The 25358-nt window shown below is 37.0% G+C and overlaps 1 protein-coding gene across 1 annotated transcript in view; it reads left to right on the top strand.

Moving 5' to 3' along the window:
* LOC107686519 (roundabout homolog 2-like) overlaps window positions 1–25358 on the top strand; it is a 308586-nt gene that overhangs the window by 278213 nt on the left and 5015 nt on the right. The window contains exons 7-19 of the mRNA XM_016483555.1: window positions 529–540; window positions 2111–2235; window positions 3433–3646; window positions 8600–8805; window positions 9851–9932; window positions 10716–10881; window positions 11156–11322; window positions 11869–11990; window positions 13832–14063; window positions 21014–21138; window positions 22223–22394; window positions 23443–23625; window positions 25103–25129. Of these exons, the coding sequence (XP_016339041.1) occupies window positions 529–540; window positions 2111–2235; window positions 3433–3646; window positions 8600–8805; window positions 9851–9932; window positions 10716–10881; window positions 11156–11322; window positions 11869–11990; window positions 13832–14063; window positions 21014–21138; window positions 22223–22394; window positions 23443–23625; window positions 25103–25129 (1833 nt within the window). The remainder of the gene's footprint in view (window positions 1–528; window positions 541–2110; window positions 2236–3432; window positions 3647–8599; window positions 8806–9850; window positions 9933–10715; window positions 10882–11155; window positions 11323–11868; window positions 11991–13831; window positions 14064–21013; window positions 21139–22222; window positions 22395–23442; window positions 23626–25102; window positions 25130–25358) is intronic.

Genomic DNA, 25358 nt, shown 5'->3' with positions numbered 1-25358 from the left:
TTGAATTTTATCCCGGACGAGCCCCCAATTTTAATGACTTCATATGAATAGAGATACCTGTCAGTTATGGAGGAGAGACAGGAGTGCTGATTTTGATTTTCTTAGCTGTCCACGTTCTCACACAATAAAAATAAACATTAAATGTGTCTGCCACCGGGTGGTGCTAGTCCAGATGAGCATTTTTGTGATGATTATTTGAAGGTTCCGGTCAACAAATGAAGTTGAAAAATAAAATTGAATAAAATGCATTGCATTTTCTCTCTCCTCCTTGCATCTCTGCTGTGGAATCTGTTTCCACCGACCAACACTGTGCTGAAATGAAAAAAAATATAATAATTATATATATATATATATATATATATATATATATAAATAAAATATATATTAAAAAACACACATTGCCATTGTTCATTCTGAATTTGGTTTCTTTTGTTCTTAATTATTTTCACTTCTTTGTTCGTCCTTTCTGTTTGTGTCTGTCTTTTGTCATTTTTTGTTGTCTTCACTCCTCCATTGTTGTGTCTTCAGCTCGCCCTGTCGGTAAGTACCCATCCCAGTCACTCCTTCATACTGCATGTGTGCCTTCTGTGCTCCTTCCTCCTCTCCTGCTACACACACGCACGCATACAGTGTGCTGGCTCAACTCTTCAACTAACTCTGTAGAGGTTCAGTACTTCCTGTTTCCGCTTCACTACTTCCCCTTCCCATCCTGATGAACTTGATAGCAAAGTAACAAAGTAGAGTTTTATCCCATACTAACCTGTGGCTGTACTAACTACCTTTATTATAGGATTATAGGTTATGATAGTACTCTGCTAAAAAAGCTTATGAGTGTGTTAATTGCTTAAAACTTGTGGCTTCTGCTTAATGAATATAATTCAGCAGTCTTCCTAACACACACAACCATCTGGGTGTACATTTGGCTGAGTTGAAATACTTTAAAACAACATGTTCTAGCATCCTGCGAAGTTGTTCGATTAGTCATGTCAGTTTCTGTTTATTTTTCTGTCTGTGTGTGCATTTCGGAGAGAGTGTGCATGCTTTTTTCCTGTTGTTCTCATGTGTGTTTATTTACAGCTCTCAGAAGTGTGTTTACTCATGAACTCTCTCCAGTACGAAGCAGATGTGCTCCGTCATGAATTAAATATGGGAGCCGATCAGCTATTCTGCTCTTACAGGGCCTCATTCTCCCAGCAGACACTTCCCAATGAAAAGAGGCCAGCACACATGCATTAAAGAATGTTCCAGGGATGCAGTCACAGTTTATTTATGACTAGCTTTGTTCTACTCTTTAAAATCCCCTCTGGAACAGATAGACTTGGGGTGTGTGTGTGTGTGTGTGTGTGTGTGTGTGTGTGTGTGTGTGTGTGTGTGTAGACCGGGAAAGCAGGGAAGATGGTACTTTTAATTGGTTTATTTGAATGTGCTCTGCAGGAATGTTGGCTGAGTTTCTGTGCCGGGTGAGTTGAGAGGTTAAAAATACTTTGCTAAGTGTGACGCATAAGGCAGGAAAAAAATCTTGTTTTGTGAGAACTTGACCCAAGTTGGCAGTTAGAATAGAGAATGATGTCCAACAGCAATTCAATGTTTTCCAAGCTTGTCCAGCTTGTGACCTCTGCTTGTCTTCGATACAGGAATAGAAACTGTTTTGTGTAGCTAGAGTAAATAGAGTCGAGCATTTAAACCCCCTTACAAAAGAACTGTCCACTCAAGTTCATGGTGTGGCGTCCACACTTAGCTTCTCCTCTCCGTGTGTCCTGACCGGAATGACCCACCCCTCCCTCTGGTGTTGTGACTGCAGCACGGCTGTGCCTGAAAGCTGCCGTCATTCATTCAGAACCGCCATCCGCGGCCCCACCTGGATGAATGGCTTCCTGTGGTTGCTGTCGCTGTCCTTGCTGTTTGTGGTTAAAGCAAACAGATAATCCAAGAGGCTGAATGGTGTTGGAAACGGGCTGATGCATGGAAGCTCTGTTTCAGTGACCTTGGCAGTCAATGCCTGTGGATGCCTGACATTCCCACTGACTGCCAGCGATCAGCGTGTATGTGTCAGTGTGTGTTTGTGTCTACGGGTAGGGTGTAATGGTAATGTCTTTGGTTCTTGACTCAGCCGCACCGCAGTTCGTGATCAGGCCGCGGGATCAGATTGTGGCGCAGGGACGGACCGCCAGTTTCCCCTGTGAGACCAAAGGGAACCCACAGCCGGCAGTCTTCTGGCAGAAAGAAGGAAGTCAGGTAAGAGAGAGAACAATTTTCTCTTTTTAACCTACTTTTATTTTTGTGAAAGCATTGGGCTAGTGGTTAGCATACATGCTCCAGGCGTATTGACAATAAAACGGTTGAACAAATCCCTTAGACTTATATTGAAGAAGGGATACAAGTTATATCTAGGAATGGGTCACCTAGCATCCACCCAAAGGACCTTAGTGATAGCAAAACTGGCAACCACCCAGAACATGCTAGCATTGTAGCAGTGAGCTTTAGCATGGCAGGCTAGTTAAAAATTCATATAAAAGTAATAAAAAATTTGAAATACTGGAGGATTTGATTCTTAATCCCAATATTAAATGCAATATAAAACTTTCTATTACATTTTCTGTCCTGCCATTCCTCTCTTAAGTAAGATATGAAGGTATTTGTTAAAAGGCAAAATTAAAGCAGTTATTGAGTCAATAACGTTGAGAGAAGCCTCTCAGTCACACTTGAGGATAATGGACCCAACATCTATCATGTGTGAGAGGCTAATTAAAAAAAAGAGTGAAAGAAAAAACATAATTTGGAGTATAATTTGGAGCATTAAAGTCATTAGGTGTAATTGAATCCGGCTAATGCCTTTCGGTTTCTGACGGTCAGCTATGAGGACTCAGAAATCTAAAGAGAGAGAGAAAATGAAAGGAAGAGTGGAGGGATCTCAAGGATATAAAATCTGAGGTAAATATGAGGGTTCGGTCAATGACGGCCATTAATGAACCCAGCTTGTTATCTGCCGTAATTAGCGAACAGTCTAAACCGGCCGCTGGTGGTGAATTAGCTTCGAATCACCTGGCCTCCTCCCTTTCCAACAGATTTCATTTCAAATACAACATCCATGTCAGACAGAGTGAGTACACAATGCAGCCCAAAGCAATTACTGGAGTCATTTGGACACAATGGATACACACAGTGAGAGATATACACAGTCTGGGTTAGCATGTGTTAGCAAAAGCTTTATTTACTGTGAGCCATTGTGTTGCGCAATTTAAAGTCACACCACCGTAATTCCTTTCAGAATTTTAATATTTGATAATACAGATAATAATTTACCCCCTCTAATGCAAAAATGTCTTTCCTCATGTGTTTCTGTTCGAAGAACGGTGGGTTTCAGGTAGCAAATTTTCCCTGGAAATCCTCTTCACACTTTTCTTGTTTGTTCACTTTTCTTTGTTTGTGTAGAACCTCCTGTTTCCAAATCAACCGCAGCAGCCCAACAGTCGTTTCTTGGTGTCGCCTAGTGGAGATCTGACCATCACAGTGGTCCAGCGGGCAGACGCGGGATATTATATCTGCCAGGCCCTGACGGTGGCGGGCAGCATCCTGGCCAAAGTCATATGTCAGCCTACACTTTTCACACCCGACACAAACGGAGGCCTCAGTATCCCATACAAAAGTACTGGCAGAAAGATAAATGTCATATGAAAACCACTTATGTTGCCGCTGGATCCACATTAAGAGCTGAATTGGGATGTGGCCTTGAGCTCTGCATTGATTCTGCCTCTCTATGTGAAATGAATAGCAAGCCTGACAACCCTGAATTCCGCTCACGTTTGAATATTACAGGAGCACATCTCTGTGAACTTCTCTTGACAGGAGGAAAACTTCATTTCAGCTCGAGAAGGGAGTGAAAACAGCCGTCCTTGAAAACTTCAGATACTGATCATGGAAAAATTGCTTTGGCAACAAAGCGTGTTTTGGGTTGTGTAAGAGAGATTTTTTTTTTTTTACAAAGGAAAAAGTAGCAACAAGTCAGTTTGTATGAACTTTTCAACTACATCTTCAGTCTAACAGTAAAATGTAATTCTTTTAAGTTGATTTCTGTTACGGTTGACTGCAAAGCATATCAATTAAGCGATTTTGTCTTAGAAACCACATATGACCTAAACTGCCATAAGCGGCTTTTACTCAGAAATGCGTGTGTGTGTGTGTGAGATGTTGTGGAGGATGACAGCAAAGAGGGATGACAGGAACGAAAGAGGAAGAGGGTCACGGCCACACCTGCGCTGGAGGAAGAGTGTGATTTAGTGGCTGTTGAGGTGGCGGAGAGAGCTGGACAGGTTCAAGGAGAGATTTGATGAAAAATGGCTGCTGCCAGACGGCACCAAGGCCTTCACGCTGTCTAAAACTGTCCCGTCAGATGATCAGCACTCCATCATGTCACGTCAACACACATATGACTTAGTCTTATTACACTCACACATGAACCAAACTACCTAATCTTAGCAGACACTGCAAAAGGAGGAAAGTCAATGCACTTTTTTCTGTTAATATCTAGTCAGTTAGCTAGCAAATTTATTTAGTTGATTAGTTAGTCAGTTAGTTACTCACATTTATATGGATTTCATTTATTTATTTTTATGTTGCAGAGCACTTGCAGATATAAAGACAAATTTACTTTACGAAAAGTTTTGCAAAAAATATTTATTTATTTATTTATTCTGCAGTTCTTTAGAAAACGATCATGAATATAATGTGTCCTTTCAGCAGGGATGAGATTGGGCTGATTGGAAACAACTGCAGTCTAGTCGAGTTCAAGTGCAACAGTGCAACACTAAAGACTCATTCAGTACAGAGGATGCCACTTTAATCCAAATACAGCCATTATGCCTCATCAGTCTCTATCTATCCGCGCATGCATCTCTGGGGTTTATACCGGCCTGATGGATGTGCCTGCAAAGCACTCTGGGGTTTAACCTCGAAGCGGAGTAATCCACATTGATGAATTAGGATGGCAACTCTTCATCCCTGAGCCCAAATGAGGCATTCCGATGGAGATTTGGACAATATAAATACCATCCTTTATTCAGAGTGAGACAAATAGTAACGCAGCCAAGAATGGAAGAAGACTGCATCTAAAGCTGTATTTAAGGGTTAGAGGTGCAGTCTGTAATTAGCACCCACCAGCTTTTTGGTCATTAATTCACACCTGCTAATTAGTGTGTCCTCAGAGGGGCAGGGGACAGGACACGGCTGTGATTATTGTATTATTATTAGTCTGAGAAATAAATGGTTGGCGCTTCTCAAGGGGCATTTGATGTACATTTGTACATCAGTTGTTGCTGCTTTATAGCTGAATCAAATTTGGTTCCAAAATTATGAACCCTGCAACATCAATACTGTTATTGAACTGAATTGAATCAACAGAATTGAGCTGAATAATGACACTATTGCCACTTTCTATAGCTGAATGAAGCTTGTTTCATAATTTGATTAGCTTTGCACTACTATTGACTATCTTCTGAAGAGCTGCTTTATTTGAATCAAGTTTGTGTCATAACTAATGAACTTTGCAACATTCATACTGTTATTGAACTAAATTGAATCATCATAGAACTAAACTGTGCAGAATAATGACACTATTGTCTTTTTAGAGCTACTTTGCAGCTGAAATTTGATTTGTTTCATAACTGAAGAACTTAATACTATTATTTTCTTGTTTATTACAGTGAAACGGCTTTAAAACAGTCTGTATTGTATAAAGCGCAATATAAATATATGTGACTTGACATCACCATAAACGTCAATAGGCAGGGCCTAAAACTAACTTTTTGCCACACCTGCCAATGGCCGGTGACATGATAAAATTTACCGGCCATGAAACTCTTTTTGCAAAAACAGGCAGTTATTACTACTACAATAACTAAACATATTTAAAATGTTTTTAATTTGTCCTGCTGGTGCATTTTCCCTCAATTTTCCCTATTAACTATAGCCATTCAACATTACAGTATAATTGAAAGCCATTATTTTTAACATTTAATAGGCTCTGAAATATATAACAACTTTTAATTTAAGCGATTTTAAAACAATATTCACATAAACTATATTATATATGCATAAACTATATATATTAATCTTTATTCAAGCTATAAAATTTAATCAGGAACTAGAACAGTCCAAGGATTTCTCTTTTTCTTTTGTTCTTTGATATACATCAATGACAGACTTCAGCAGGTTTCACTTTAAAATCAGCGCTGTCTCTTTAAAACCTGATGCATATGACGCGGATCTGACACATATCTGATTTTCTCCCAACTCTTTACGATCATTTATAACTCATTTAAGACTCCGTTTACAAGGTAACTCGGCAAAACCGCGCATTTTGACATAATTGTGTGTGTTTTCGTGCGTTGAAGCGCTACTGGTGAGCTGTCTGAAGCGGCTCAGCGTATGTGTACAGCCGAACGCGCAGCCTTTCAAACTATACTTCACTGCACCGTTTCTGTGGCGTAACCCCAGGTATGTGTCGCCTCATTCTTATGGGATTACAATTCTGCCACAATTCTCAATTTTTCAAAAAAAAAAAAGTGCGTTTTGCACGCGCGCGAACTGAGCGCTCTTGTTTAGCCTGTATATGCTCCCACTAAGTCAAATAATGAGAAAGAATCAAATTGCCTATCACAGCTATGCTGATGATACCCAGGTTTACCTAGCCTTATCGCCAAATGAATACAGCCCCATTGACTCCCTCTGCCAATGCATTGATGAAATTAACAGTTGGATGTGCCAGAACTTCCTTCAGTTAAATAAGGAAAAAACTGAAGTAATTGCATTTGGAAACAAAGATTGGATGTGAAACAATGAGCAAGCTAGTGAAACGTTGCACATGCAAAAGAGAAGGTCTGCACACGTCCCAAAAATTATTTTAAATGCAACTAAAAACTGTCTGTTGTTTTTACTTCATTGCATTGTTATAATTCGTAAAAGTTGTACCCGTCAACTGGCGACTGACACTGTTACATGGACTCGTTAATTTTAGGCCCTGTCAATAGGCCTGTGTGAGATGTAATCTCACTTAATTTATTTTATATACTTTTTATTACATAAATATATTATAATTCCTTATTTTTTTATTTTTAATATGCATTTTATTTATTCATATTTTTAATCATTTTAAAAATTTTGTTTTAATAATATACTTCAATAATATACTTCAGGTTTTCAGATTTTACCAACACAAAATAAATAACAGGGGATCAGATGACCAAAGAACAAAAACACTTACAAAAAACAATTACACGTTTTTTTAATATCTATGGCCGACAATCGAGAACTGCAAGACAAACAGAATGCCTATGTGCTGTGTGATTTATTTATTTATTTATTCCACAATCCACGTGGTTTGATAAGGCTTTCTGTTGCCAATGACAATGCAGTGTTTTTACTTACAATTTTACCATAATTATATTTGCTCCATAAAATTTCACAGATTTTCCTCTACTGTAAGCAGTAAAAAAGCATCTAAACAATGAGATGGAAAATAGATGGAAATCTTTTCATGAACACCCTTCATTATAAACGTCGCAAAACAAAAAATGAAACAATCTGTGCGCTCTAGGACGGTGGGAGAAGCAGTTTCATGAGGGGATGTTCTCTTAACCAGCATGAGATATTTAAGCGACCACACTGCCTCTGATAGTCGGATATATAGTAATACATGAAATTTTACTCAGAGTCTGGTTCCTGAATGAAGGATCTCAGGCACTAACTGGAAGCTACAAAACCACCTCGCTGCCACATCAGTGAGCTAGAAACCAAGACTCAGCGTTTCTCCCAGTTTTTTCCAGAATGCTTGGGGGGTAGACGCTGCCCTGTGGTGCGACCACAAAATGTGCATATAACCCTGATACGTCCAGGAATAAGGCAATCATGGCTTCATCCTGCTTCCTGTGCCACACGGGACAAGGCCACGATCTTAATGTTTTCAGACACTTTTAATGACGAACATATTCGCTGTCCTGTGCTAAAGCAACAAATGATGTAAGAAGAAGGCCTGTTCATGTCATGATGTCATCATCTGAGGAGAATATATTATTTTTGATGGACAAGCATGCTAATTGCTACCAATTTCCAATGTTTCCATTTCAGTAGTAAAAGCAGGAACTAATTCAGAGCCATGGCCTAGTTATTAGCACATGGACTCCAGACATGTTGAGTCACTGCACTCACACAGGAAATGTTTCAGATCTGGCCTGTGTTGTTTTCCGGACACTTTCTCGCTCTCTTATCCTAATTTTTTTCCTGCCTCCTCTCTGTTGTCTGTAGTTGCTATCCGATAAATAGTGTGATTAGTGTGATTCAAATCATAGTACATTCAAAGTTGGTGGTGTACTTTTCGTAGTGTGTATTCACGCTCATATTTCTCTTGTGCAATGGAAGAAGTGCTTGTGACAGTTCTCTTTTTCATTCATCAGTTGAAAAATGTTGATAAATGTGAAGCTGAAACTGAAGCTTATTTTTGTACCGTACATCACCAGCAAAGGATACAAATTGGGATGCCTCCCTTCTAAAACAGTAAGAACTACATGTAGGCTTAATTCCTGTTCTCTTTCTCTCTCTTGTTTAGTGTTGACTGATCGTCCTCCCCCCATCATCCGGCAGGGTCCAGCTAACCAGACTCTGGGTGTAGACAGTGTGGCTCTTCTGAGGTGCCATGCATCTGGAGAACCGGTCCCAACCATCAGCTGGCTCAAGGATGGGGTCAGTCTGCTGGGCAAAGACGCTCGTATGTCCCTACAGGACCTCGGCAGCCTGCAGATCAAGGTTTTGCGGGTGAGCCTAAACACTATTATTTATTTATTTCTATTTTTCCTTTGTAATGAATGTATACATTTGGGATGGATGAATGGATGAATGAATGAATGCTTATTTATTTAATGCGATTCAGTTAACTTAGACGTTGAATTGGCATAGAAAAGGAGCATCCATCATATATCATCAACTTTCAACATGGACCAAATTAGACTGGTTTTTATATTAGCCAGCACTGATATAGTCACCAATACATCGCTGAATGTCCAGATGTGTATCTGTTATTGTGTATTTCTAAGACCGTTTGTGTGACTACCATCTGTCAGAAACGTCTTCATCTAAGTGTGATGTATAAGCTTAGCAGAATTCAATCAGATATCAGTAAGACATAACAGAGATGGGCAGAGAGAATCATATTGCATTATGGGGATGAATGGGAAATATTGATTTTGGTAAATTGTTTGATACTATCACTTAGGGATACGACAGCTCTCCCAAGAATAATTTACGGAAGGCTGGACGGGCTCCAGCTGCACACACATTTGCACACGCACACACAAACAAACACACTTTTAGGGCCATATTGAATTTAAAGTCCTCAAGCCCTCCCCGTCGGCTCGGGATGGAATAGCTATTATGCCTGACAGTGCTGCCCACCTCTGACATTTTATCTAATAAATGGAGGCGAGGCACCCTGATGAAAGGCAACAAACAACAAGGAGATCGTCCCAGAAAGGTAGAGAGGGGGGAACATGCGCCAGCTGTGAACGGTCCAGAGGGTTTCAGCGACTACCCCTTTAAATGAATTAGTCTAACTCTCGTTGCAGTTAGTAGGTGGGTTTGTGAATTTGCCAGCAAGGATAAAAGCTGGCTGAAGGGTGCAGAAAATAGAATATATCTACCGTATTAGTGTCAGCGCTTTAGCCGAACTGGACTTGCCCGAGGTTACATCTCTTTAGGATCGAAAGCTTGGACTTTCCATGAGTCGAATTGATTAGCCGTTTAGTGAATTCACAGTACTTGAAGATATAAAGATCAATGCATGTTTTTATTTTCTGTTTTTCAGCTCTCTGATTCTGGTATCTATACTTGTGTGGCAGCAAGTTCTAGTGGGGAAACATCTTGGAGTGCTTTCTTGGAAGTCAAAGGTACTTATGCGCAACTTCACAAACAATACTCTTAAAAATAAAAGGGGAGGTTTTGCAGGAATACCATAGAAGAACCGTTTTGAGTTCCCCAATGAACTTTTGAGTGAACAGTTCTTAAAAGTTGTTTAAGAAAAAATCATTTTGTTATGAAAAGTTTCCATGGATGTTAAAGATTCTTCAAGGAGCCATGTATGCGAATAAAGAACCTTTAAGTTGGTGTTAAGTTAATATGGTGTTTTCATAGCAATGCCATAGAAGAACCATTTTGGGATCCCCAAAGAACCTTTTAGTGAACCCATCTTGTTATAAAAGAACCTTCTTTTGTTCAGTGACAAGGTTCCATAGATTTTAAAGGGTTAGTTCACCCAAAAATGAAAATTCTGTCATTAATTACTCACCCTCGTGTTGTTCGAAACCCGTAAGACCTTCGTTCATCTTCGGAACACAATTTAAGATATTTTTGATGAAATATGAGGGCTCTCTGACCCTCCCAGAAAAGTACCAAGATGATCGACAAAGTAGTCCGTGTGTCATCACGCCGGATCTGGGTCAGCGCTGCCACACTAAAATATCTTAAATTGTGTTCCGAAGATGAACGTAGGTCTTATGGGTTTGGAACAACACGAGAGTGAGTAATCAATGACAGAATTTTCATTTTTGGGTGAAATAACCCTTTAAAGGTTCTTCATGGAACCATAGATAAGAACCTTTAAAGAACCTTTATTTTTAAGAGTGTATGTGATTTTCAAGTTCTCAGTGTTCTTATGTCTTTCCTCTCTTTAGAGTCTGGAAGTCTTGTTATAGTTAAAGACCAGGATGAGAACGAGCTCCCAGGTCCTCCTTCCAAACCTCAGGTCACCGACGTCACTAAAAACAGTGTGTCGTTGTCCTGGCAGCCTGGCCTTCCTGGAGTATCACCCATCTCATCATATGTTATTGAGGCTTTCAGGTATGAATTTAGTTTATTTAGCCTTTAAGTGGCTTTTCTGTTTTTGAATTGTACCTTAAATTTGTTCATTTTCTTGTCAAGTACTCAAGTCAGACCGAAATATGTCTTTATACACATTTCTAACATACAAAGTCCTCAAAAAATATATTGCGACCTTCAATCTCAAGCTGGTACAACATTTTGAATGGACTGTCCTTGTATATTGCATCCGCTCTGACTAAAATGTTTTAAGACATTTCAGACTCTGACATCACTCTGCCTCATTTGCATGCAGCCAATCGGTGAGCAAAAGCTGGCAGACTGTGGCCGATCATGTCAAGACCACGCAGTACACCATCAAGGGTCTTCGCCCCAACACCATCTACTTGTTCATGGTGCGAGCAGTCAACGTCCAAGGCCTGAGTGACCCGAGCCCCATGTCCGAACCTGTCCGCACTCAAGGTATTTCACAGAAACTCTGTCTGTAATTGTGTATATAGTTTGGGTAAGAAACCCAAGTGAATAGTGTCTGTGTCAACAACTTCCAATTAAATCCTAGCTGTTGCTCACAGAGAACGAGATCTAGTCTAGATACCACAGGGTCTAACAGGGTCCCATATGCTCATTAGTTTCAGAGACTAATGTATAATGTAGAACAAACATCATCTACTTTTAGAGTGTATAATTGAGTTAGTGACCTGGCTGGTACCTTAATGATCATTACGAGGAGAAAAAAGGACCAACTTCGACTGGAAAAAGATTCGATTAAGGTGCCACGGAGTCTTCCGTATGTTCATTAGGGGTGACTGATTCTGAGACCTTGGGCGGATGTAACCTCACAGGTAGGGTTGAAGCTGTGCTGTCTGCGGCTGGAGTCAGTGAAAATGACTCCTCATCACTCTTTTAGGGAATTCAATTGTATTTAAGGGATTATGCTGTTCCGACCAGTAATTTAGTAATTTGCACTATAAGAGGTAATGGCATTGGCCTCTGTGTTTCTCTTTACAGATATAAGTCCTCCAGCTCAGGGAGTGGATCACAGACACGTGCAGAAGGAGTTGGGTGAGGTTATTGTGCGGCTACACAACCCTGTGGTCCTCAGCCCCACCACCATACAGGTCACATGGACGGTAAGGCGCTCTATGATTGGACAGAGCTTTTAGCATGTTAATTGTGTTTGGAGAGATATTGTAGTCTGTAAATTGTGCTGAGATTGGACAGACATTTTGACACATGAACTATGATTAGACAATGGCTATAGAACATGACTTGCTGTTGGACAGAGGTTATTGTACAGGTACCATGATTGGACTGTGACTTTAGCATCTAAACTGTGATTGGACTGAGGTTCTAGAACATGATGCAGTAGTAAAGGGATATTTCACCCAGAAATACAAATTCTGTCATCATTTATTAAACCTCATATTGTTCCAAACTGTTCTTTATTATGTGGAACACAAAAGAAGATATTTTGAAGAATGTTTTAATCTATAGAATGGTCCTAAACATCACTGGACACCACTGACTTTAATTAAAAATTAAAAATTAAAATAAAATACTATGTATGTAATGATTAATTAATTTATTCCTTTTTTACAATATAATTTTTTGTGTACCTCAGAAAATATTTACATTTATTTTGAAAGGTTTGGAATGACGTGAGCTATTTTATAGTATACTAATTTGATGATTTTGAACTAAATTTACTTCATATATTTGAATAAACATCATCTCTATACAGAATTAGGCTATTTGGCACAGATTATTGGCTGTATATTATTTAAACTTATACAGTATGTACTGTATATTATTCGATATCCAACAAAGTTAACTCTGTTACTCGTCTTGGTTGTTGTTTCCGTTTCCCACTGCAGTCTTCCCGCATTGATAAACACTCTAAAAGTGTTTACTGTTTGTTGAATTGCATTAAAATGGAGATTTTACAGCTTTGGCTTTGTCACATTAGTTTGTAAGCACTCTCCTGTGGTATATTAATGATTGCCATCAACAATCATTACAGAGACAAATATAAGCATCTGTCTGTTCAGCCTAAATGGGGTATAGACTGTTTCAGAGGTATTTTTCTCATATGAATAATCCATAAGTCATCGGCCTACACGGCCCCTGAATACAGCAGCACTCTCGCGGTAAACGTAGGTGGTGTCAAGAAAGCTATTACGACTCTGAATCATTCAATTAATGAAAGTTAAAAAAGCGTAGGAAGGATGGCCATTGGGCTGATTTACTCCATGTGTAGGGAGGAAAAGCAGATGTTTAATATCTCACTCCGAAGGCTGTTAGAAAGACATTAATGTGAGTTATACACGCTACTCCTCTCTGTAAATACAACTTTTCTTCGGCAAACTAAAAACAGGATGAGGCTTTCAGCGAATGAAGTGTCTTGTTTACCTTTTTGTTGATTTGAGATTGCATTTTTTCTTTGATCCTTATGTTGACACGGTCAGTGTTGAGTTTTTTTTTTTTTTTTTTGGTGTGCGTATGTATATACTTGTACATATGTGTTTATTTCTTCGCAGCTGAGCTTTTTTTCACAACATGTTTGTTCGAAGCGGCTACATCTTGCATGATTGCTGTTATTGATGTTTTATTTAGAGTTTGTCAAGGTTGTACGTATGTATGACTCTTGTAGAGCATTTTTATCAAAGGGATTTGATTGGCTGAACTTCTTGTTATATGTAAATACTAGTTAAGGTGAAAAAGAGGAGATATTCCTTGGTCTTTCAGACTTTTGTCTAGTTGGTGGACCAACATATCTGTAGAAACTCGTCAACTAGCTTTTCTGTTTAAGTTGTTTGACCAAGAAAGCACTGCTGGTTAAGCTAGTTAAGACACCTAATGGGAACCAGCACCCAAAGCTAGGCCTTTTTAGCAGAGTTTCTCCTTTTTCAATTATTTTACTCAGTCTTTTGCACTTTAAGTTTGAACCATCTTTCAAACCTTTCCCCTTCAGGTTGACCGCCAGTCTCAGTTCATCCAGGGCTACAGGGTTTTGTACAGGCAGATGTCAGGGCTGTCCTCCCCTGGAGCGTGGCAGAGTCAGGATGTGAAGGTCCCCTCTGAGAGGAGCATGGTGCTCTCGGCTCTGAAGAAAGGCATCGTCTACGAGATCAAAGTCCGTCCGTACTTCAACGAGTTCCAGGGCATGGACAGCGAGTCCCGAACAGCAAGAACAACAGAGGAAGGTACAGCGTTTGATTCTTTGAAGTGATACAGGAGATCTGTGATGTTTGAAGTCAACATGAAATCAAAATGGACCACATTTAATTTCTTATTAAATAAATAATTTATCTCTGTAACCTTTCATTTAAAATAAAATATCATCACTTTTGTGATGCGCATAGACATGACTCCTACAGGTTGGTAAAACAGCTTTTTAGGCATTGTTTTGGACTACTTTTGTAGTTTATTCAGTTTTTTTTTTTTCTTTTTCAAAATATAATCAATAGCCTGATGCATAAATTAGCTTATTATATTCTTAAAGATTATTCTGTTTCAACTCACATTATGGAAGTAAAATGTGCTTGCGAATTCCAAGAGTTTGTAATCGATTTGTCGATGTCTTATGCTTCTGAAACGTACAGGTCACAGATACTAAGAGACACAAATGCAGACATAAGCCCAAGAGTTGGATCTCTTGCTGATTCTTTCCAGCTTGCTCTAAGTCCACAGCAATTTGGGCCAGTGATACATAATCCACCCTTAGGCCAATGTCGTAACAAATACTGTAGTAAGCAAAACTGGCCTGCTTTCCACAGCACTGCAGTAAGCTTGTCTCTATCCCTGACGGGACTCAGAGGAAAGACGCTATCGTTTTGGCAAAGGAATTGACCTTTTCTTTGTTGTGAGTAGTGTGTGTGTATGGCTGACGGGACACTAAAATAAGCATGGGTTTCACTGAATGCTTCCCCTGTACTCGTCCCCATCATTCGCAGCTGACCAAAAAATACTCTGTCAGCCATAGAGCCAGATTTATACTAACTCATTGGTTTCTGTATTTCCTTTAGACAAGCACCAGTCCATACCTAGCATTCAAAATGAACTTTCTGCGTAGAGAATATTTACCAAGAGAAAACATTTTTTTAAATGAAAAAAACATAATTGAATACATAAATAAATATGATTTATGCAATCTAGAAAATTATAACTTTAGATTTATTTTTAATTGTAAATTAAATATAATCCTTTATTATATAATATGTATTAATTATATATTATTGTTTTTATTTTTAATAATTTTTCAAAATATTTTAATACATTTATTTTTAATTATATTTTTTAATAATTATTAATAAAAATATCAATATTATTAATAATTTGTATTAATACAATTTTTAAATGTAAAAAACATTAAATAAATTATTTTAATATTTTTTTTTATACTAAATGTATTATCTATCATATAATACATTATTTTGATTTACATTTTAAAATATGTATGTATTATGTAATGTATAATTACATTTAATATACAATTAAAATTAAATAATAAAATTATATAGAATGGTTTCTCTTTCTATTTTCTGTATTTCCATTAGACAACCGCCAGTCTTTGCCTAGCGTTCAAAATGAACATTTTGCATATAGAAAATTTACCACAATGAAAAATTTTAAACATAAAGAACCTAAGTAGATATAATGTATGCAATTATTTAATCATGTATGTAGAAAATTATATAGATTAATATTATATATAGGGTTGGGTATCGTTAGAAATTTTCCGGTTCCGATTCCGGTTCCAGTTTTGCCTAACGATTCCGGTTCCGATTCCGGTTCCATTTAAATGAACTGTTATTATTTTTTTTACTATTTTACCTTAATCGAATGTAGTGTTGCTGGAAGGTAGTAAGTAATGTTGAGTAATGCATGTGCTTCAAAATTGATGTTTTTTACACTATCAATAACATTTTGCTTTTCAAGCAAGAATAAGCTGGTTGGCCAAATAGTCCCTTGAGGGCTAGGACACTTGTTAATTTCCCTAAATTAATGAAATATTATACTTATAACCATGTATACACACACTGCATAAAGCCCCTGTTTTACAAATAATAATGCAGTCAGGAGATGGTGTGATGCAATGAGTGGTTTCCACATTTTTAAACATTTAAAATGCATGAAAATAAATATTTTCTATCACTTTGTTTATCACTCTTGAAATGACCTGTACACTAAATAATCTAACCCTCATACTTACATAACAATAGCAGTCTATTATTTAGTGGTCCAAGTTGAAGTCAGTATATATATTAATGACAATATGGGACAAATATAATGTAATTTAGTGGCGGCAGGAGCTGCGTGCTGCCGGTACATGTACAGTCAGACAAAACAACGTGCACATTTATCAAAGACGCGAGTGCGCGTACAGTCGTGGAAAACAATGTGTTCGGCAGTTAAAGACACGGCGCGTCTGTGGAGTGCGCGTCATGGGAATCAATGTGCTCAGTAATTAAAGAGGCAGGGCGGCGTTTCTGTTATTTGGTTTGTGACATCCTTTACAGGAAACGCCGGCACAAGGCTGCTCACAGCGCTTGGTCACGTGTCGCACCAGAACCGTTTTCGGAACCGAAACTTAGAAATTGCTCACGGTTCCGGTTCTTTTAAAAAAACATAACCGGTTATCGGTTCCCAACCCTAATTATATAAATTAACGAATTGTTATTCAAATTTTAATTTATTTATTTTTTTAGATATTTACAATTTTATTTGTATTTTTTATGTAAAATTAATTTTACAATTTCCATTTGTAAGGTAAAAGTAACGTAATTATTTAATGTCATTATTAATTCATTCATTCATTTCACTCATGAAAGCTACATTTTGCTCTCAGTTTGGTGTTTGGTCAGTTTTAATTTTTGGACCCTGCCAAAACTGAACCCAGGACAGATCGTGCATATACCATGTTTTCCCAGGTGTGAGCGATGGCTGCTACCACACATAAATCTTGTAAAAAAATAAAAAAATTAATAAAAACATTTTGAGAATAGTTTAAACGGCATATGGAACTCTCAAGACATAAATTCACACACACTCACACGAGCACAGAAGGTTTGCTGATTAAAGTCTGTGCGCAATGACAGGCTCATTTGTTACCCAGAGTGTCCGCGGAGAGCCGTATCTCCTCTACACACACCAGCTCTGTCTCCTGAAGCCCCGCTGCACTTCCTTCACACCCTACACCTGCATGTCATCGCCATCACCAGAGCAAGACAAAACATCGGGTCCCCTGGCAGAAGAGCGTCACGGGGCCCACGGCTGCGATAGCCCCCTTTTGTTTCTTGTTTTCCACTGTGTGGTAGTTGAGAAGGTTTGTCAGAGTCACAGAAGAGGATGATTTATTGGCCATTGTCTGGTTAGACAATTATAGCTTCTCTCTAGAGCTCGCCACATCCATTTCTTTTCTGTTTTCCCATTTCTCTCCTACTTTGTCTTTCCCAAAAAGTGAAAGTGTTTTTGCTTTCATTTAGACCTTCTACTGAAGTGACAAATTTTGCAGGGAATTCTCTCATTCAAATTGAACATGCTTACCAACATAGCCTCTTCCAACTTACCATAGTTGCTGCAATTATTGTTAATAAATGAAACTGTGATAAATTGTAAATATAAATAAAACAATTATTTATTTTTAATTGTAAATTAAAATGTATTTATTTATTTATACTTTTATTATTTTTAAATAATTAACTTAATTATTTTAATTAAATAATTTTTTAATAATTAAGTAATAATTTACCATTTTAAATTAAAAATAAATTGTTTACTTTTATTGAAATTATTAATGTAATAATCTATTATATAATACATAATTTAATCTTTTTTTATTATTTTGATTATTGTTACCACAATAAAACTGGTAAATTGGTATTAGTGACTACTGTCATCCAAAAAGGTTATTACCCATACGTAAATGTAATATATGACATTTATTGCCCTATATCAAGAGTAATATTGCCATATACTGTATATTACCTATAAGGCAATATATAATTTTCACATATGTACGTTCTCTTGATGATGGTAGATGAAGCTATACGTTTATAGCATATTTATACATATAAAATCCCATAGTTTGTCCCAAATTTGTACATATTTTGATAATGATTTTTTTATATGTAGCAACCATATATCAACATAATACTTTATTTATATATGCAACTAAAAACACACACACACACACACACACACACACATATATATATAGAGAGAGAGAGAGAGAGAGAGCTTTTGTCAAGTAAAATATATACATATATAAACATACATACATATGTATGCATGCATGTTTATATATGTATATATTTTACTTACTCTTATATAATATCAGCACTGATGGATTTGATTAGCCATGCAAGACGCTCTTTCTTTGAAAACGTCCTTTAGTATTAGCTGCAATAGTAATATTTTTTGAAGATAGAGGTTGAATAGGTGAAACAGGCCCTTTCAGAAACTCCTCTGTGTTTTTAATCCATTTTATGGTTAATAAACAGCTTCTCAATGGGAGTTTTTTCCTGAGGGTCATTATCACACATTGATTAGTGGCATAGTAAAGCAATGTCGCATTTCTTCACATTCTATAAGCGAAAGTCCTGCCACTCGCCCCGGGGTCTCAGTATTAGCTTGGTTTAACTTCACAGTGTTTTTTCATCAGCTTTCGCCTGCAGGCTACTGTAGCGGCAGTGAAACAGAGGTCACATCCTCGCTGGCTATACATCACACCGCTAATGGCGCTATTAGCATCGCCTGCGCCATCGCTCCCCAAATGAGAAATATGTATTGTTTGGCTCAAATGTGCATAATGATAAGCTTCTAAATGATTTGCGGCATTAACTTTGAATGACATTGCTGCATTGTAATAGGAGGGATTTCGTCACCTGCAACGTGCTGAGTTACACTGATATTGTTTTTCAGTATTAAAGAAGAAAAATGTGAATATTCTGTGTAATTATTTCTTGATCAATTACTGTACAATTTACAGTGTTAAGGAAACGTAAATCAACTTCATTCTGAAAAAAAAATATTATACTACATTATATTATATTTTTCAGTAAAAATCAAAATCAAATTGCACTGAGAACATACATATATTTACCTCATTAAGGAGGTAAATAGGAGAGATTTAGCTAATTTATTTATTATTATTATTTTTATTTATTGTTTAATTTATTATTATTATTATTTAGTAATAAACAAGAAAAATTAGAATTTTCTGTTCTATTATTACTTAATTACTGAGATACTTACAGTATTAAGAAAAAATCCAAATCAACTTGCTCACTTAATTCTGAGAATATTATTATATTATATCATATATAATATCATATCATATTATATATTGTATTATTGTCACGCCCATGGACTGTTTTGGTGTTTGTTTTCCTCCCCCACTTGTTCCATGTTCACTCCTGTGACCTAGTTTCTCCCTCATGTTGATTGGTTATTGATGTCAGGTGGGTCTTGTTAATTCCCTCGTTTAGTTCTAGTATTTAGCCCTGTGTTTTCATGAGTCCTGCGTCCTGTCTTAAACGTCGATTCCGTGTGCTACGTGTGTGTTCCCTGGTGTCAATAAAGTCTGTCATTGTTCTGGATTCTTCCACGTCTCCTTGCTCCGACACAGTAGGCACACCGTGACAATTATATTACAATTTTTATATTATATTACATTTAAATATATTAATATTTAATTATATTAAAAATGTAAATTTTCTGTGTGATTATTGCTGTAAAATTTACAGTTTTATGGTAAAAATCCAAAACAAATTGCACTCGTAATTCTGAGAAAAATACATATATTATATTATATTATATTATATTATATTATATTATATTAATATTTGTCAGTATTAAAGAAAAAAATTGAATTTTCTGTGTGATGATTACTGCAATATTTACAGTGTTATGGTAAAAATTCAAATCAAATTGCACTCTAAATTCTAAGAAAAAAAAGATACATACATACACATGTTATTCAGTATTAAAGAAGAAAAATGTGAATTTTCATATGTTCATAATAATAAGCTTTAACCTTGAATGACATTGGCTGCATTGTTATAGGAGTGATTTAGTCACCTGCGATGTGCTGAGTTCATTCAGCGGCCGATTGCTCCGTTTTTTTTCTTTTTGTTTTTTGTTTTTTTTCTTTTTCGTTCAGCTGCAGATGTTTGATGAAGGCGAGCTGCCGTTTGTCCCGTCAGGCCTTTTGGGGGTTAAAATGGGCCACCCCGTGTGAGGGATGAGTGTAGCTTTGGGATATGTGCCATTTACTTGGGGGTCAGAGTGTAGGGAAATGAAAGAGAGCGAGTGAGCAGAGTTTACCGTAATTGAGCTGTCAGTATTCTGCTGTGTCGCCACACCTCAGGTTGCCACAGAAATGAGAAAAACATTTTTATAAAAATTTTATTTTCCACTACAGACCCCTATTATTTATTTCATTCCCTTCTCGTCTCTGTCAGAGTGGCTCTGATGGGGTTAATAAAACAGCGGTCCGGGGTCTCGACTTCCACATTACAGACTCAGCCAAGGACAAAACAGCGTCTTGGATTCGCAACTGGCCTCCTTCAATCAATGTATCTATGTCAATATGTTTACCCAGCACTCCATTCTTTACTCTTCCTCATCCAGCTCTCAAAAAAATACCTCCGTTCTTCACATTCCTCCCCGAGCTGAGCGACCTACATGCCTGTCAGAGCGATTTGCTAAGAAAGCTGAGTTGTTTGGATTGACAATGGATGGATCTCATTGTCTCTCGGTAAATGTATTTTTTTGAGTAAATCCCTCCTTTCAGAGGCAGGATATGAAATCATAGTGAAATGTGAAGGAGCGTCGGTATCAGGCTGAAGAAAATCCCCATCTAATGAACTTGTGCACCCGTGGCCACCTGTCTTACGTTCTAAAGCTCAACACACACATCGACTGCTAAATGCTAATGCAGTGACTTACAACAGACTCTTTCAGAGGAAACAGATGAGAGTGTGTCATGGCATGAGTGTTGAGTGATGTACGTAAATCCTTGCCAAACAATCAGAGGCAGCTGTAGCCTCAAATCTTTTCTGGAAAGTCCAGAATGTCAATAGTGTAGAAGAACATCATGGAAGCCATGGAAGTAAAACCCTGTGTTTCTGTTTCTCTCTCTGTATCCCAGCACCCAGTGCTCCTCCTCAGCAGGTGACGGTCCTCATGGTGGGCAATCAGAACAGTACATCCATCAGTATCTCCTGGGACCCTCCTCCTGCAGAACATCAGAACGGCATCATCCAGGAATATAAGGTAAATGCCATGTGACTCCATCAGAGACACCAACAATCACATGCAACTTGAGCAATAAAAATCAAAATAGACTTGCACTCTTAATTCTGGGAAAAAATATTGTATTATATTATATTATTAATTATCTGTGCAATTATTATTATTACTGTATTATTTACAGTATAAGGACAAAATTTAATACATTTTATGCTCTCAGTTATGAAAAAAAATGTGTATATATACTGTATATATGTATATATATATGTTCGCTACGATGTATGTATTTATATATATATATATATATATATATATATATATATTATATTATTAATTATCTGTGCAATTATTATTATTACTGTATTATTTACAGTATAAGGACAAAATTTAATACATTTTATGCTCTCAGTTATGAAAAAAAATGTGTATATATACTGTATATATGTATATATATATGTTCGCTACGATGTATGTATTTATATATATATATATATATATATATATATATACAGTATATATACATACATACATACATACATACATATATTATATTATAATATTTACAGTATTAAGGAAAAATCCAAATAATCTTGCACTTTCAATTCTGAGAATATTGAATATTATATTATAATTTTCTATATATAATGTAATTGTTGTAATTATAATGTAAGTATTATATCACATTGGGTTAGGTGATGTCGTAAAATCTGCACTAGTTACTAAAAAGTTGTAGGTTTAAGTAAATTTTTCCTAAGATTTTAATACATTTGAAGTTGTTTCAAGTGGCTAAACTCAATAAATAATAATTGTACGATAAGTCGTTTTGGATAGAAGCGCATACTAGATAACTGTTTACGTTATTTACTTTTGTTTAAAATGGGCCTCATTTATGAAACACAAGCAGAACAATTTCTGTATCAATTATATGTAAATCCATTCATACATAAATAACTGTACTGAATTGAATGCAATAATTTACATAAAAATGGATTTACGAGTAATTTAAACAAAAAAATTTTCGTTAATGAGGCCCAATCATTAAAAATAACTTTTTACAGACAATTTGCTATTTTCTCTCTCTCTCTCTCTCTCTCTCTCTCTCACTCAGATCTGGTGTTTAGGGAACGAGACCCGTTTCCATGTAAATAAGACAGTGGACGCAGCCATCCGTTCAGTGGTGGTGGGGGGTCTCCAGGCGGGGGTCCAGTACCGGGTGGAGGTGGCCGCCAGCACCAGCGCAGGGGTGGGGGTGAAGAGCGAACCACAAACCATCATTATTGGTACGGGACATCTTTTGGTTTCGATAACCTTTACTGTCACACTGCATCTACCCTTTATCTGTGATGGTCCGAAATATCATAAAAGCTCACTATTCATTGAATGGTTTTGAGCGGGGTCACCAGAATCAAAATTAAATCTCACGGTCAGGGCTGAAGATTTTTTTTCCAGGTCTTTGGGTGTTTACACTGAGTTATGTGAGTTGTAGCAGGTTGTGACTGGTTTGACCCATAAGTGATGATTTGGCCGGTGACATGCCCTTATTCCCAAATGCCAAGCTCACTATCCATCTTCACGCACAGCCAGGGGCTGATAGACTATTTATCAAGACTGCAGTTTGTGTGTATGTGTGTGTCCTACCAGCTTTTGAAGTAAAAAAAAAAAAAAAGGGCTGATTTAGCTATCTTTTTTTTAGCTCTAATAAATATCCCTAGTTTTATTGTAAATAATTAATGTGCTCATGACTTCAAAAGGAAAAAAAAGTTTGTTATTATAACATTTTATCAACTTTCTCGCCCCCCTTTTGTTTGTGGGTGGGGTTAAGTAATATTAACCATGTATCAGTATTACTGATGAATATTCAAATAATATATCATTAAGGAAATTAAATGTACTTTAAATACTGTTTTGTGTTATTTATACAGCATGTTGTGTTTTGTTTATTTTATTATTTTTTTTTTTGCTGAGGTGGGACGGGATTACGTAATATTAACCATTAATATTTAACATAATTTAACATAATTCCATCCAATCTAACATGATTTCTGATGAATATTGAAATAATATCACATTAAGGAAATTAAATGTGCTGTGAATACTGTTTTCTTGTACTGTTTATTTAAGGTTTTGTCTGTTCTGTTCACTGAAGTAACGCTAAAGATCAAGGTGATGAGCTTTTAACGCTCTAGTTGAGTTGATTAAATTCTGTGCTGATGTTCACTGGAGCACAAGTGTTTTTCTCGTGCTATTAAACTAATTTAGAAACTCACCCACAATTTTCAGTTTACTAAATAGCGGTTTTCTCCTGCGTATGTGTGTGTATTCATGTAGGTAAAGACTTCCGGGATGTGATCATGAGCAGGAACAACAGCATCACAGAGCAGATCACGGATGTGGTGAAGCAGCCGGCCTTCATCGCAGGCATCGGAGGGGCCTGCTGGGTCATTCTGATGGGCTTCAGCATCTGGCTCTACTGGAGGAGAAAGAAGAGAAAGGGTCTCAGCAATTACGCAGGTAGAGACCAGATCTGCTTGCAGCTACACAAACACAAAGTGGCGAATGTTTTCAGATGGCACGGGAAGCACATCTTCCCCTATAATGTAATAAAAATGCGTCAATGATGTGTTTAGAACAAATAATACAAATAATGGCAGTATTTTAGCAAATTAAACCATGGCCAATAGAGCCCATGCTTTACTGGGAATCTATGGCAGATTCCAGTGCTCTTTAATGTTCATCAGATAAGAGGCTCTAAAGTACCGTTCCGAGTCCTTATTTGTATTATTAAAGCTTTTGAATGGGATGTATTCGGCTTTCAATCAATGAGTTTTTGTCCCAGCTTTGCTATATGATGATTTGTTCAAGCTCTCAAATGGACAGGACTTTGCCACAAATGGCCAATAATTGGAAAATTTATATTTACATTAACCCTTTTGCTGTGTTGAAAATCCTTTATCTAATTTGTTTTGTTCCCTTTTTAAAAAAAGTGCTTGTAAATCTCTCATTATGCTATATTATCACCAAATCTTGGATTCAAGCTTTATATCAACACGTTTTCTTTCAATTAGGAGAGGTTTTGTATTTCTTTCTGGAACTGACTGCTTGTAGGCTTCAGTGATCTGAGTTTTTTTTTTTTTTTTTTTGGTGAAAAAAGCATTATTTGTGGATCATTTTGGCAATGTTCACTCAAAATCTGAGGCGCAGAAGCATAGATCAGTGAGGCCTACGATCAATCAGTTCCAAAATGAAATACAAAACATGTGCTAATTGAAAGTTGATAAAAACAAGTTGATAAAAAGACTATTTATATATTTTTTGATAATATTTGATGATATAGCATAACAAGAAATTCATAAGCATTTTTTTGTAGGCCAGATATTTTTGTCCAGGAACACTAAGTCTAACAAGGTGGAGAAAAAAGTACAAAAATGATTCAGTTATTTGGAGGGACGTTGTTATATCCTGTGTGAGCAAAGTCAGTAGGTTTTAGTCCAATGCAATAAAATGAACTAGCATTTTCCAGGTCAAAATGACCAGAACACAACATGAGGGTTAAGAAAAAACACAATTCTAAATTATAATAAAACTTCAACTGTTTATTAGTACTTGGAAACAACATTGTAGATATAAAAAAAATAATAATAATAATTAAAAAAAGAAAGTTCACATTTTCCCATTTATAAGTTATATCTGTGCTTCGCCATTCTTGAAAAGCACCAGTTGCCACTGAAACACAGTCTTTTTTTTTGTTTGTTGGGTTGTTTACACTTTATTTTAAGTGTGTTTGTGTGTCTTCTGTGTGAGACTGTCTCATTTCTTTGGCTGCTGTCTTGCTGTCTTGACTCTGATGGCATAACGCAAACCTTCGAACACACTCCAGTATGCATGCGAATAAACATGCACACGCACAGAAACACACAAACCTTCCAAAGCCGACTGAGCACTGCAGGCTTTTTAACACACACTCTTCTCTGTCTTCTTGTTTTTGCAGTTCAGTCGTTCACCTTCACCCCTGCAGGTACTGTTCATTTGTCCCATCTTTTCGAAACCCCCATCCCTTCTTCCTGCATTTACCTTACTTTCCTTTACACAGTCAAGTATCCCTTCCCATGATTCCCACCTGACTTTGTCAGCACAATATGGGGAGTAAATTAATATCTGGCTGTAAGGGTATCAAACACAAATTATGTACAGATGATCCATAATTCTATTTAAAGGGGTCATATGATGCGATTTCAAGTTTTCCT

This window comes from Sinocyclocheilus anshuiensis, unplaced genomic scaffold (genome assembly GCF_001515605.1).
Source record: "Sinocyclocheilus anshuiensis isolate Anshui unplaced genomic scaffold, SAMN03320099.WGS_v1.1 scaffold1146, whole genome shotgun sequence".
Classification (NCBI taxonomy): domain Eukaryota; kingdom Metazoa; phylum Chordata; class Actinopteri; order Cypriniformes; family Cyprinidae; genus Sinocyclocheilus; species Sinocyclocheilus anshuiensis.
The sequence above is the reverse complement of the archived record's forward strand: the minus strand, read 5'-3'. Positions and strand labels throughout refer to the sequence as shown.